The 15,210-nt window shown below is 48.2% G+C and overlaps 1 protein-coding gene across 5 annotated transcripts in view; it reads left to right on the forward strand.

Annotated features, from left to right (window-relative positions):
- The window catches only part of ARHGEF37 (Rho guanine nucleotide exchange factor 37), a 57,883-nt gene that overhangs the window by 39,006 nt on the left and 3,667 nt on the right, over positions 1–15,210 (forward strand). For all 5 annotated transcript variants that reach the window (XM_037801854.1, XM_037801851.1, XM_037801853.1 and 2 more), the window contains 7 exons: positions 123–253; positions 945–1,049; positions 2,866–2,976; positions 5,831–6,160; positions 8,600–8,728; positions 11,794–11,989; positions 13,466–13,623. In XM_037801854.1, the coding sequence (XP_037657782.1) occupies positions 123–253; positions 945–1,049; positions 2,866–2,976; positions 5,831–6,160; positions 8,600–8,728; positions 11,794–11,989; positions 13,466–13,623 (1,160 nt within the window). The remainder of the gene's footprint in view (positions 1–122; positions 254–944; positions 1,050–2,865; positions 2,977–5,830; positions 6,161–8,599; positions 8,729–11,793; positions 11,990–13,465; positions 13,624–15,210) is intronic.

The raw sequence follows: 15,210 nt of genomic DNA on the forward strand, positions 1-15,210 counted from the left end.
CCTGTGCTTTTCCCACACGATTTGCTTATGAATTGCATGTGATTCTATCAGGGATGCCTGCTCTCCTGGGCTTTGAGTTGTTGAGTTGGTCACCAAGCTCTTCCCTTTCTCTGTTGGTGCAGCCTCCAAGTACACCAAGGTGGAGCAGCTAAGCCTTCGGGAGCGGCTGGCTCGCATCAACACTCACACTCTTTCCAAGAAGACAACCCGGCTGAGCCAGCTGCTGAAGCAGGAGGCAGGGCTGGTGCCCAGGGTGAGTGTGGCCTCACACTTGTGCCTCACGAGTCATGCATACCCCAAGGAGCAAGACTCTGTGCAGTGGTGGGGAGAAGGGAGGGGAAGGTGGCGTACTGGAGGGGGAGGTGTGTTTAGACTCCTTTGGGAGGTGAGGAAACAGAAGTTGAGGGAATAAGTTAACTTCCCAGCATTGCACAGCCAGGAAGAGGCAGAGGTGGGACTCTAACCTGATTCTGAAAGCCAGTGTACAGATTTTTCACTGGGTCTTGAGCTACTCTTTCTCTGGGACCTCTTTACCCAGGTAGCAGAGTTGATCTCCAGGACTGGGCAAGGAACCAGCCTCACATAGCTATTAGTAGCAACTCATGTTGATTGCGTGCTTACTTTTCTCACAGTGAAGTGGTTGTTCTTATTATCCCCTTTTTGCAGATGAGAAAACAGAGGCTTAAGGAGTGCAAAATGCTTGCCCAGTATCACACAGCTAGGAAGTGAATGAACCAGAACTCACATGCTTGTGTGTCTGATTCCACGGTCCAGTTGCAGAACTGCCAAGCTTAACTGTGCTCAGCTTTGGGGCTGGAGGAGCATCTGTGATGGGTGGTTCTGTGGAGAGGTCCCCAGAAAAGATTCATACACAGGTGCTGGGTGCCCGTTGCCCCCTTGTGGATCTTCTCAGTCCCCACACGCATGACTTTGACCACTTTCAGACAGAAGACAAGGAATTCGATGACTTGGAAGAGAGATTCCACTGGGTGGCGCTGTGTGCAACTGAGCTGAAGAACAACGTGGCTGCTTACCTGGACCATATGGAGGTGAGGCTCCTGCAGAGTCAGTGCACGAGGCTGGGGACTGCGTTCCCCAGGTGGGGCCCATTGGACAAGCTGGCAAATGCGTCAGTTGCAGAACCAAATGGATGAGGTCATCCAGTCTCTTGCCGCAAGCCAGAAGAGGGATCACTGGCAACATTCCTTGGCCAACCAACAGCTAGGCTGTGGGCAATTTCTGAGCCCCGTGGACTTTCATGGGTAGATTCTCTGTGGGCCCGAGAACTCACTGGGGTCCAAGCCCTCCAGAGGGACCCTGCCAGACCAGCACCTAGAGCAGAGGTCACAAACTCGGGTGCCTAAGGGCCAGGCAGATAATATCATCAAGTGAAATACACAGGTATATGAATGAGGCAATAGGAGCCTAATGTCTAACAGGCTGTTTATGAGACTTTCTTCAGTAGAGTTAAACATATAATAATATTTGGAATTAGAATGAATGAATGAATGAACAAACAAATGAATAAAATCTGAAGAGGCTGTCATTACTTGACTCTGACAGGTTGTTGAGAATGTGGGCCCAGTGTGGCCAGCTGTTCTGATTTTAAGGAAAAACAAAACAAAACAAAAACCTAAAATTCAGACTTTTAGGTGCCATCTCCTGATTTGTAAATGTGAGCAACTGATTAAATAAATGTTTAAATGTGATGCAGACCCATGAGAACATTCTCTACAAACTGCATCCAGCCCATAGAGCCACCAGTTTGTGTGCCCATCCAGCACTTCCTTGCACCTAAATCTCCCTTCCATTCTTTGTCATCTGACAATGATTCAGTCCATTGACCCTGGCTCCCTTCCGTGGCTTGGTTGTCAGCCACATCCATTTGTACAAACCAGCTGGGTCAGAGATGATGATGGGATCTTTGGATAATGGGATCTTGGCTGGCACTGGTGGGAGCATGTGAAGGGAGGTCGTGGTTCCTCTCTCCTCTGCGTGGGTCAGAGCACCCTGCTCAGTCCTGCTCCCTCCAGGGTCCCGCAGTTCCAGGATCTGAATAGCAAGGGACCCTGTTACAGCACAGTGAGCAGGAAGGGGAAGGCACTCAGAGCCATGTCCTGAAAAAGAGTGGAGGGACCTGAAAGTGTTCATTCTTGAGCAAGATAAATGGGGTGGGGGGGGGAGTGGGGGGGACATGGTAGGTAAGTCTGGCTTTGCAGGGTAGGATGGATGTTTGGAAGCATTAGGACTCACCGACAAGTCAGAGGTGTGGTGTCAAACAATGTGGAATCACATCGTGAGAAAGTGATTCTCTGTTCTAATCCCCCGACTGAGTCAAAAAAAGCCTCTCTTTCTGGTATGTCATTAACACAGCAGAGCAAGCCTCAGGCTGGGAGTCTTCATCAGGCAACGACATCCAGCCAGAATTGAACAGCATTGTTCTGTTTTTATAGCAGTTGTTTTTACACATCTGTTTATGGCAACTATTACTCATTTTCTCTTTATAGTAGCATAAAGTTTTTTTTTTTTTTTTGCATTGATTTAAATAGGAAAACTTCGTAGATTTAAAGAAAAATGTTAATAGAACACATAGAATATAGATATAAGGAAAATTCACAAAGGTAGTATGCATGTGTATGAAGCTCGGAAAACACTGGAATAGGGAGAAAAGTTTTGGCTTAGTTTAAGGAAGAACTTTCTAGTTATCCAAGCTGTCCGTGGATAGAATAGACCATGTGCTCTCCTGTCACTGGAGGTGTGCAGAGGGACTGGACAGCCTCTTCCCGGGTTCGGTAACAGGGGATTCAGGCATAAGATGGCAAAGAAGGGCTGTGATTGGATGTCTCTCTTTTGCCCTGCGGCCAGGCTTCCCTCTGCTTCAGGCCACATGAATACGGTCTGGACATCCCCGAGGGGCCTGTGGCACAGTACTGCCACCTGGCGAGAGACCTTCAGCTTGGAGCCTTCCTGGAGTTGGTAAGTGGAACTTCTCCTTTCTCCTTCCTCTGTTAGGCAGGGGGCAGAGCCTAAGAGAACGTTTAGAAGGCAGACACTTTACATGGTTGTTGTATCCAAGCCGGCCTGGGTGGTCGGCAGGCAGAGATAATTCTGGTGCCTTTTACTGGTAAAAATAACCCCAGCTAACGTTTATAGAGTCTCACTATGTGCCAGCACTGTGCTAAACCCTTTACATGTGTTAGCTCATTGCATCCTCTTGATGGCTTTGGCTTCTGGGTGAATACGATTAAGTGCCCCATTCTGTAGTTAAGGGCTCGAGGCTCAGAGAGGGTGTCCTCCCAGATTATACAGAGGGTCAATGGCAAACGGGGATCTGAGCCCCAAAAACTGTTTTTTTGTTTTTTTTTTTTCCTGATTTAATCTGGCTTTTGATTTTTATTTAAAATTTTTTTTTAATTAGAGAAGTTGTAGGTTTACAGAAAAATCATGTAAAAAATACAGTGTTCCCATGTACCCCCGCCCTATTATTAACATTTTCCATTAGTGTGGTGCCTTTGTTACAATTGATGAAAGAATATTATAATTGTACTATTAACTGTAGTTCATAGTTTACGTTAGGGTGCACTTTTTTCCCATATACTACCCTATTATTATCATCACAGTGCATTAGTGTGATAGCTTTGTTATAATTCGTGAAAGAACATTTTTATAATTGTACTATTAATTTTAGTCCATCATTTACAATAGGGTTCACTGTGTTGTACAGTCCTTTGTTTTCTCTTTTAATTTTTATTCTAGTAATGTATATATGACCTAAAATTCCCCCTTTTAACTGCATTCACATATATAATTCAGTGCTGTTAATTACACTCACAATGTTGTGCTACCATCACCACCATCCATTTCTAAAACTTTACTATCAACCCCAATAGAAATTTTGCAAATTAAGCATTAATCCTCATTCCCTACCTCCATCCTGTCCTCTGGTAATCTATATTCTAGATTCTAACTCTGTGCATTTGTTTATTCTAATTATGTCTTATCAGTGAGATCATATAATATTTGTCCTTTAGTGTCTGGCTTATTTCACTCAACATAATGTTTTCAAGATTCATCCATGTTGTTGCATGTATCAGGACTTCATTCCTTTTTAAAGCTGAATAATATTCCATTGTATGTATATACCACATTTTATTTATCCATTCATTAGTTGATAGACACTCGGGTTGCTTCTGTGTTTTGGCAATTAAGAATAATGCCGCTATGAACATCGGTGTGCAGGTGTCTTTACAAGTCCCAGCTTTCAATTCTTTTGGGTATATACCTACTAGAGAAATTGGCAGGTCATGTGGTAGTTCTGAACTTAGCTTTCTGAGGAACTGCCAAACTCTCTTCCACAGTGACTGCACCATTTTACATTCCCACCAGCAATGAATGAGGGTTCTTGTTTCTCCACATTCTCTCTAACACTTGTAATTTTGTTTTTTTTAATAGTAGCCATTCTAGTTGGTGTGAAATGGTATCTCATTGTGGTTTTGATCTTCATTTCGCTAATAGCTAATGATGTTGAGCATCTTTTCATGTCCTTTTTAGCCATCTATATAGCTTCTTTGTAGAAATGTCTATACAAGTCTTTTGCCTATTTTGGAATTGGGCAAATTGTTCGTCTGACCCTGAAGATGCTTCCCTATATTTTCTTCTAGGAGTTTTATTGTCCCGGTTCTTATATTAGATCTTTGATCCATTTTGAGTTAATTTTTATAGAAGGTATGAGGTAGGGATCCTCTTTCATTCTTTTGCATATGGATTTCCAGTTCTCCCGGCATCATTTGTTGAAGAGACTATTCTTTCTTTCCAGCTCCTATGATTTGTTTAAAGTCTCTCCCTTACTCAGTGTCCCTTTTTCCTTACACATTTCAGTTCTGGGACCTATCCTGACTTACAGCAGTTCAGTCCCACGCGACCCCCACCCCCACCCCTTTTTTACCCCTGTGAGGCTTTTCTGTCCCCAGTTTCTTCCCTGTTAGAATGAGTATCCCACCCTGGGGACCCAGATAGAGTGAATCACGAAAGGTCCATTTTGCGTTTAGGTGGTGCAGCAGAGACCTGACTGAGTGTGCACACCTCTTGCCAACAGTTCTGCAGCAGTTTCTTTTTTTTTTTCCCCTGTGGGGGCACTTTTGTATGCTCTCCTCAGTGCTTGTGTTCCAGCTTGGGCCCCTGCAGACTTGGGTCCCTGTGCCTGGATACTCATAGTGTTCTAACTGTCTGTGGTGGGCAGCTCTATAGTCTGCATCCACGGAGGAGGGACCCCGGCTGTGCTAACTTGTGCAACTCCTAAGCTATGTGGGACTGGGTGATGGGGATGGGTCCGGACTGGCAGGTCTCCTACCTGATCCTGGAGATTATTTTTCTTTTTCTTCAATTCAGCATTTATGGAATCCTTCTCCAGTCTCTATCATCCTCTAGAGTTCCAAACAAGGGGGATTTGTCCCTTTTTTAGTTGATTCTGATGGAAGACTTTTCCAGGGGATGTCTTTATGTTACCATGTTGATGATGTCACTCAGTGACTGATGTTCTTGACCACCATTCTGTGCAAAGTCTTTTTTCAAGATCTTTGTACAATAGTGATACTAGAAAGTGATGTATACTGAATGCCTACCCTGTGCCAGGTGCTCTGCTAAGCTCCTTACGCCCATTGTCTCCATTTTTGAGATGGAGAAATTGAGGCCCAGAGAGATTAAATAACAGGCCAGAGAGCACAGCTAGTTGGCAAGGGTGGGACTAGAACCCAGGCCTGCCTCCTCTAAAGCCCCTTCTTCTAACACTGCCACTTCCTTTTGCAACTCCCAATCTCACCTCTCCCCACAGAAGCAGCGGCTGGAAGGCCTCGTGTGGCAGCCACTGTGCAGTCTGACCAAAGCCCTGGCTGGCCCTCAGAACCTGATCAAGAAGCGCCTGGACAAACTACTGGACTTTGAACGGGTGGGAGAGAAGCTGTTAGAGGTGGGCAGTGTGACCTACAGGGACGAGGAGGCCCGGCACACGTACCAGGCACTCAACTCCCTGCTGCTGGCCGAGCTCCCGCACTTTAACCAGCTGGCCACGCAGTGGCTGGGCCAGATCCTGCGCACATTCGTGGCACTCCAGAGAGACTTTGCAAAGCAAGTGCTGCAGAGGGCAGAGGGCAGCTTGGCCCAGGTAAGGCCCGGGACTGGGTGCCTCTGGTGAACAGTCAGGCAAGGCCTTGCAGCTCCTTCATCCAGCTCTTTGCAGCGAGCAGTTTGCAGAGGCTGTATGGGGTGAGGTTCAACCTTTCAAACAGCCCATGAGGTGCTTAGAGGAAGGGTTGGGGACTTTCATGGAAGCAAGGATAGAACTTGGACTCCAGGCTGTTCCCAGGCTCTGGGACTCAGAAGTGTAAGAGGCTCTGGTGGGAAAATAGTGGAGCCAATCCGTAGAGTGTGTAGAAGTTGGTGACAGGAACAGAAGGTCCCTTTGACCCAGTCAGGAGTAAATGTTTCCAAGTGTTGTTGCTACTATTATTTCTATCCAGAAGTCACCTCCTAGTGCTTACTATGTACCCGTTCGGAGCCCCATCCATGCATCATCTCATTTAATACTAAGAACAACCCTACAGCTTATTATCCTCATTTCAAAAATAAGGAAGCCAAGGAACAGACAGGTTAAGTAGCTTGTGCAAGGCCACACAGCTATTTGTGAGATTTGAAGCTCAGCAGCTCTACATCACAACAGTCTGGACTTTGAACCACAATGATCAAATACCCTGTGGTTCTAAGAGGAGCTGTCCCCCGGAAGTATAAATAGATTGCAAAGAGGTTTGGACAAACGTCCAAGCACAAACTGTAATTTTGAAATTTTGTAGCCTGGGGTTTGTCTGGGAAAGAACACTCAGCCTCATCCAGCTCACGCTCTCTATGATGCTACTGTCAGAGCTGAGTGGCCTGTGGGTCTGACCTCAGGAGTGATTTAAATACTCCTGGGACCCTGTCTTGTCTCCTGGGCTTCATGCTGGCTCTTAACCATTTTGATGTTCCCCATCTCAGCTTTCCCCATCCAGTTCTTTGCATGAAAAAATCCTCTAAAATATGTCCCTGCCCCTTCTACTGCCTTTCCTACCCTCGATCCCACTCAGCACCCACAGCTTCTGCCCTCCAGCCTGCTCCTCTGTGCGTGTGTGTCCCTTGCACAGGCTGCTCTCTACAGGAACATCCTTCTCCGTGATCCCCGTGTCGTTCACAGCGTCTGACACTTAATAGTGCTCCCCAAATAGGTGATAGATCAATGAGTCTCCCCATGAAGCCCTCAGAATTCCCTCTTCCCTGGGTGGCAGAACTCACTTTCCTGTCCTCTTGGATGTAGCCCTCAGGGTGTCCTTCTGCTAAGCACTTATCAGAGCCTGCCTTTTAGAGTGATTGATGAAGACATTTCTCCTCCTTGAGGAGGGCTGGGCCTGTGGGCTTTTCCTCTTTTTGGCCCTCACAGCACTTAGTGCAGTTTGTCTCAGATACTCTTCTTGCATTGAATTAGGCCTGAACCATCCTGCAAAAGGAAGCATTTATCTTTCCTCAAGGCAGAAGTGTAAATCTGATTACATGATCTTTTTACTTGCCTCCAGCCCTCTAGTTTTCTCTTTAGGGCCTCCATCCCCCTTGTATTAGGCTGGGACGTTCAGGGAGTGTTTGCAGATGCCAGTACAGGGGGGGTCGACTTTGTAAAAGCAGAAAGTGAGGACATAGGGTTGCCCATTTCCTGGCTGGTCCTGCCCTGTAATATGGAACATCAGGGCCTGTCGAGGATGGGTGCCAGCCTGTCTTCTCTGTGTCCCATGGTCCATTCACCTGGACCAGGCCCTGTGGAGCCTGGGAGAGGCCTCCATGGTAGAAACCTCAAGCTCTCTGGGGGTAGGAAGATTCTAGTTCAGAACAAAGAGCAATGAGATAAGGGGTGACAAGCAGAAAGGACCCATCCCTGTTAGCTATGGGGTCTCACTCACACCTAGGCATCTGATGAGATGCAGGAGATTCTTAACAAAGCCAAGGTCTCAGGATGGAGCATTAGTCAGAAGTCAGAGTTGCAAGTAACATAGCCCCAACCCAAACTAGCTAAAGCAGGGAATCAAGTGCCTGACTCTCACTCCATCCCCTGGCTCTGTTCCCCTCTCTGCAATGGCTTTCTTCTCAGGCAGGCTTTTTTCTGCCTGCTGGAAGAGATGGCTACTGACAGTTCCAAGCATGTACCTTTACAACTCATAACCCAAAGGAAGAGTGACCCTCTCATCCTCAGCCTTCATTACTAAATCTGATGGGAGGGTGCTGATCGGCCTTGCTTGGGTCCGTTGTCCGTCCTTGGACCGCTGTGCATGGGAGGCAGGGACGCCATGACTGCCAGTCCTGTGGCTGGAGCACCAGCAGGGCTCCAAGGGGCGATGCTACTGGACCCTACAGAGGGGCATGTTCTTGAAGGAAAGGGGGCCAGTAGGCAGATGCAAACAAAAGATGACCGTGACCAAAAAAAGGCCATCTTAACACACCTGTACTAGGATTGTGGGCTGCCAGGGTGTCCCCACCCCTCTCTCCCCACAAAGGCTCTGCTGACAGTGTCTGTGCCCCTGCCCAGCTGCCCCACCACCTCCTCTCTGAGCCTGCCTTCAGGAAGCTCATGGAAGACGTGCTTGGCCAGACCGGTGACCAGCTGCGCTCCTTCCAAGAGAACTTTGAGAAAATGCTTCCACCTTCCACCATACAAGTAAGTGCCCCCCAACCCCCCAAAAAACTGTCCAGTCTGTCACCTGCCAGAGGGGTGAGGCCCAATCCCCACTTTCCTTTCCCCTTTCTTTTCAAATGTGTCCTGTTATCCATGGAAATATTTTCTTTTCACTTTCCTTTTCTCCTTTCTGTCTGTGAGTTGGGGGTGGGGGTGGGATACACACCCACATACACACATGCTCTGCATGGCCAATAGACAGAAGAGTAGACAGAACTCTTGAGTCGAGAATAAGAAAAGCCAAACATTTTAATATCAAGTGAAATTAGATATAATAATGGGCAGGTGACATTGACATCCAGTCACCTGGAACTTCCTCAAATTTTTTCATCAAAATTTATCCTGTTTCCTTTTAACTGAGCCTGCTTCAAATATCAGCATATGAATTAAAAATTTGAGTAAGAAGTCATTTACATTTTCTTTCTGCTTTTTGAATGTAAAGGACAGTATTTCAGCTACATGATGGTTTAAAAAGCTTTGATTGGCAAAATGCCTTTTTTAAAAACTAATTTTCTCTAAAATATGAGAAAAGGGCCGCTTCCAGTCCACCTGAAGAGTGCATCTAAGTGGTATATGTTTTAAAAGTAACTGCAGTAGCTGTAGGGGGAAGGGTTTCCCAGAGTGTGACAAAACCTGGATTTGAGGAAACTTAGGCTTTGTCCTATGAGAGGTGTGACTCGTGTGTACGGTGAAGGGTCAGGAGGAAGCCCCCAGATTCCCCACAAGGAAGAAGGGGACCCTAGAGAACAAGAGAGACGAGGAAAGGAGCCCAGCAGAGCCAGGCCAAGAAAGGAGGCCTCTGTGCCCGGCCAGAGAGCAGGGAACATCAGTGACCATTAGCAATGAAAGTCTGGGCCAGGCGGGGTTGCCGATTCCTCCTTGGACCACAACTGCCCCAGCTCCTACCCCACACTCAGCTGCTGCCTGAGCAGAGGCCTCGCCACCGGGTGTGTCATGGGCCCTGCAGTGTGGGGAAAGAGCACAGGTGCAGAAAACGAGGAACAGAGCAGCCACTTACAGTATGGAAACCTTCTCTCTCTTTCCACCTCAAACACATTAAGATGACATTTTTCTTATTTCAAAAGCAATTGTAGAAAGATGAGAAAACACAGAAGAGCAACAAGAAGAAACAAATGAAAACATTCATCATCCCAGTGTGTGTTGCAGGTAGATTGCAAACTGATGGGAAGAGACCCACACTCCCCTGCCTCCCCAGCCCTGCCTCCCACCACACCTGCCACATAAATTCCTGATCCACTGGACCCCCCAGAAGTGAGGTGGCGGCTCAGGACTGGAGCAGTGGTTTGTCTGTACATGCCTTCCCCTGGCATCCCTCCAGGGGGCGCTGCTGTTCTCGGCCCTGGTAGGGGCCTGCCAGACTGGAGAAAGCAAGCAGATGTTTCCTACACTCCAGGTTTTTATGCTCAGGCTACCACCACCTTCTGAGAAAAACCTGCCAAATCGCCTGCTTAAGGGCCTGTGTAAAACATCAGGTCTCCTGGTTCCTGATCATGACTCGGCGTCCACCTGGAGCTGGGGTTTATGGCAGTCTGGGCCCAGATGACCCTAAAGGTGCCTGGGCCTGCCTCCCCACCCAGAGAAAACTAAATAGGACATGGTGAAAACATAAGGAGAATACATATTATAAATATATATTTAATGATTTTAGTTTCTTCTTGTTTTTACAAAAAGGTTCCTTCTATTGATGCTTTGCTGGAAGCAGTGAATAGAAAAGCAAAGAAAATGCCAGATTTCTGGATGAGCTGAAAATGCCCCTGAATCACTCCCCAGTGACATGAGAGTTTCCATCTGGGCAAAACGCTCTCCTGTTTTCACTACACCCTTCACGAAGCCTTGTAAATGAAAGGTGCTCAATGATTAGTTGTAGATTAAAAGCTAATGGAATAAAAACTAGCATTCCTTCCTTCACACGTGTGGGAGGGCTTCCCATGTTGGGGCCTCTGCCGACTGAATAAGATGACCGCACGAAGCTCACCATCATGGGGTTCAAAGACCTTAAGCTGCATTTTCATGTAGGATAATGTTCTAGTTTGCTAATGCTGCTGGAATGCAAAACACCAGAAATGGATCTGCTTTGATAAAGGGGGTTTATTTGGTTACAAAGTTACAGTCTTGAGGCCATAAAGTGTCATCAGCAATCGGGTACCTTCACTGGAGGATGGCCAATGGTGTCTGGAAAGCCTCTGTTAGCTGGAAAGGCACATGGCTGGTGTGTGCTCCAAAATTCTGGTTTCAAAATGGCTTTCTCCCAGGACATTCCTCTCTAGGCTGCAGTTCCTCAAAAATGTCACTCTCAGTTGCTCTTGGGGTGTTTGTCCTCTCTCACCTTCTCTGGAGCAAGAGTCTGCTTTCAATGGCCGTCTTCAAACTGTCTTTCATCTGCAGCTACTCTCTCGGCTTCTGTGCATTCTCCAAAGTGTCCCTTTTGGCTGTTGCTCCTCTTCAAAATGTCACTCTCAGCTGCACTGAGTTCCTTCTGTTTGTCAGCTCATTTATATGGCTCCAGTGATTTAATTTAGAACCACCCTGAATGGGTGGGCCACACCTCCATGGAAATTATCCAAGCAGAGACATCACCCACAGTTCGGTGGGGCGCATCTCCACGGAAACACTCAAAGAATTACAATCTAATTAACACTGATACGTCTGTCCACACAATATTACATAAAAAAAAATGGCATTTTGGGGGACATAATATATTCAAACCGGCACAGATAACTTGGCTTGATAATATAGGGAGCATTGAGGGCCCAATCCTAGGAGTTCTGTAGCAGAAGTTTTAGAACTTGAACTAGAGACCTGGGAATGATTTTAGAGGTTAAGTTAGAGGTGTCTTCTGAGGCCTGTATTTCCCATTCAATCCAGCCATCAACTAGCAAGGAAAGGGCTGCCCCAGTCAGGATGGGTCCTTGCCACAAGCGGCAGAAGTAGGCCCAGACCCGAGCTCCTGGTTCTCAGTGCATGGACAAATGTCAGCACCAGCACTGACATGCTAACTCAAGCACCTGTGTCCCTTCTCTTCGCAGCCACTCCTTCCAGGGGCCGAGCGCCAGGTGCAGGCCCTCCTGAGCAGGTATGGGCCGGGAAAGCTGTACCAGGTGACTAGCAGCATCAGCGGGGCTGCGACACTGGACCTGACTCTGCCACGGGGCCAAATCGTGGCCCTCCTTCAAAACAAGGATACCAAAGGCAATAGTGGCCGCTGGCTGGTGGACACCGGAGGTATGTGTGGGAGCTGGTGAGCCCTTCCTTGCCTTCTGGGGAAGCCAGTGGGGGTCATGGACATCTTATAGGCCAGAGTCTCGCTGTGCAAGTCCAGGAAGGGGGTGGGCACACGTGACAGATGCAGGACTTGGGGCACAGTCTAGGACTTAGCGTGACTCAGTAGTGTATGAAATGTTAAAAAGAGGAATTCAGTCTTTCATTGCAGCATCCATTATCAAGCATCTACTCTGTGTTGGGTGCTGTGCAAGATGAGGACCCTGCTTTGGGGACCTTATAAACTATTGGGGTAGATGGGCATATACGGAGAGAACTTCAGCAACACTCTGAAAGCTGGAGATAGGCTGGAGAAGGGATGCTTGGGTTGTGACTGCAGTAACAGGAGCTGAGGTCCAGAAGGAGGGAGGTGATTATCCTGCCCCTCTGCACTGGCCACCCCTTGGGCCGTGCTGCCCAGGTCTGGGAGCCTCAGTGGAGCAGGGCTGGAGGCAGGGTGGCCCCAGGAATCCAACAGGAGATGGTTGTGGGGCCCAGTGGAGTGTTTTCCAAGGCAGGGAGTGTGTTACACAGGATTATTGTTAGGGGATCTGTGGACAGTTTTTCCCCCTACAGACAGTATTTATTTTAATTATTACTTAGATATATTAATGTGTATTAGAAAAAATATAACTGGTCCATAAAACCCATGATTTTATTTCTATAAGACGTATTTATTCATAAAAGACAAGACTAAGTTTTAAAAAGTGAGTCAATTTTAAAATTAAGGAAACAGGGCAAATCAGACAGAAATCACGAAAGGGCACTGTCATGACTCAAATTGGGGAAACAACAGAATGGGGAATAAAGGCAGGGCCGCTGGGGCCAAGAGGTTTGAATCCCAGCTCTGACACTACCAACGGCAGGATTCCAGGGAAGTTACGGAGCCTCTCTCACCTCTTGGCTCAAAAGTAAATGGAGATAACAGAGCTGATGTGAATACGAGGTAATCAAATGCCCGTCCTAGCACCTAGCAAGCTCTTGGGAAGGTAGAGCCATTCCTAACGAAGGCAACCAGGACAGCACTAGCATAGTTGCTGCATTTGAAGGAACTGGGGGTATATGGAGAGGAGAAAAGCAGTTTCTGCCACCTGGGAAAGGCTGCCCTGGGGGTAGGAAGCAGCCTTGCTCTGGGTGCCTCCGAGAGGGGAGCAGGAGCCAGTGGTGCCAGCCCCGGGAAAGCTTTTTTCACACCAGCGAAAGGAGGGACCTTTTACCTGTGTCCAAGCAGTGGAGCAGGCAGGCTGCCTCAGTAGGGAATGGGCTCCCTGACACTGAGGGGGACAGAAGCTAGAAGCAGTGAGTGTGTCTGATGTAGGGGGCTCCTCGATGACTTTTTCAGGTCGCCTTTAGTGCTCAGCAGCTAGATTGGAGGTTTTTGCATCCCTGAGTTCCTTGTCACTAAAAGGGATGAGAACTGACCTCCTGCACACCCTCTAGGACATCGGGGGTATGTGCCAGCTGGGAAACTGGAGCTGTACCATGTGGTCCCTGGTGAAGAGTCGCTCAGAAGGCAGGCGGGGCCACACAAAGATTTCCGACAGCCAACACCAGAGCCTACCCCGGTCCCAGTCCCCTCTGTCCCAGCTGTGACCCAGGTGAGTCTGGGAGAGGGTGGGCCTTGCCTCCCCGCAGCCACCTGGACAGCGGCTTTGATTTTTCTTTGCTCTCATGGTGGACACTCTTCCCATCTGGAGGGGCTGCCACTGGTGAGGCTGGGGGCTTAATCAGTGGCTACACCAGTGTCCTGGCCAGTGTAGGACCAGGAGAAATGGGTCCTGGTGCAGATTCCAACATGTTCTCCCTACCGCCCAGCCCCACCCCATTAACAACAGAGAACTAATCCTCTCCCCACCCCACCAGCAGGGCAAGTGGGATTCCTTCTTTCGTTCATTCCCTCATTCATTCATTTATCCATTCACTGCTTGCCAGGCATTGTGCTAGGAATTAATTTGATGAAGGGGCGTGCTGGGGTGAGGATAGGGAAAGCTCTCCGGAGAGAGGGTGCAGCACATGCAAGGCCCAGGGCAGGCAAGGATGAGGGGTATGTGAGGGATGGACTGAAGCCAGCATGTCCGGGAAAGAGGAAGGGCAGTGTGGAGCAAGATGCTGCTGGGGAGGGTGGGCAGGGGCCTGGCCAGCAGGGCCTCGTGGCCTGGGCGAGGATGTCAGTCTGTGTCTTAAAGGTGATGGGAAACACGTACATGAATGTTCATCTCAGCATTATCCCTAAGAGCCAAAAAGTGGCAACGACCCAACTGTCTGTCAACTGATGAATAGATAAACGAAGTATTGTCTATCCATACAATGGAATATTTTTCAGCCATAGAAAGCAATGAAGTACTGATATATTTTACAACATGAATGAACCTTGAACACATTACTCAGTGGAAGAAGCCAGTCACAGACGGCCTCATATTACATGAGTCAATTTATATGAAATGTCTAGAATAGGCAAATCCATAGAGACAGAAAGTAGATTGGTGGTTGCTGGTGGAGGGGAGCAGGAGATGGGGATTGACTGCTAATGAGTATTGTGTTTCCTTTTGGAGTGATGAAAATGTTCTAGAACTAGATAGAGGTGATGGTTGCACAAGGATCCCACTAGAGGGCTTGGCTGCCCAACTCAACCCCGGCCTCACCCTCTTTGGAGAAGGGGATAAGGTTGTCCCCACCACCCAGCTCCCGCCAGTGTGGGAGGCATCTCTGGGAACCCCCACTCAGGGGCTCAGATGGGGAGGGAGAGCCAAGCCACCCTCTGCCTCTCTGGGTGGTAGGGGTAGAAGTACATGCTGCCCAGTCCCACCTTTGCCCATCAGGGTGCAGGGGAAATGCTGAAGCCAAGGGGGGGGGCTGGGCCTTCCTTCTCTGCCCACCTTTAGAGAAAGGGGCAGTGCCCTGGGGCCCTGTGGTATGACAGAAACTCAGGTCAAGGCCCTGCCTCTGACCCTTATCTTGGTTCAGTTATCTATCTGCCCAGACACATCAGCTGCTTCCTCATTGTCCTTGGCAGGGCTCATGGGACTCACGTAGGACCACCCCCTTCCTTGCTTCTTATTCCTGAGGCTTGGCTAATAATAATAGCAGTAATGGTGAAAATAAAGAAGCCGCCTGCATTTATTGGGCCCTTACTGTGTTCCAGGCACTGTGTGAAGCCCTATCTGTACACGCCTTCATTCATTAAA

The sequence above is a fragment of the Choloepus didactylus genome, chromosome 13, assembly GCF_015220235.1.
Source record: "Choloepus didactylus isolate mChoDid1 chromosome 13, mChoDid1.pri, whole genome shotgun sequence".
Lineage (NCBI taxonomy): Eukaryota > Metazoa > Chordata > Mammalia > Pilosa > Megalonychidae > Choloepus > Choloepus didactylus.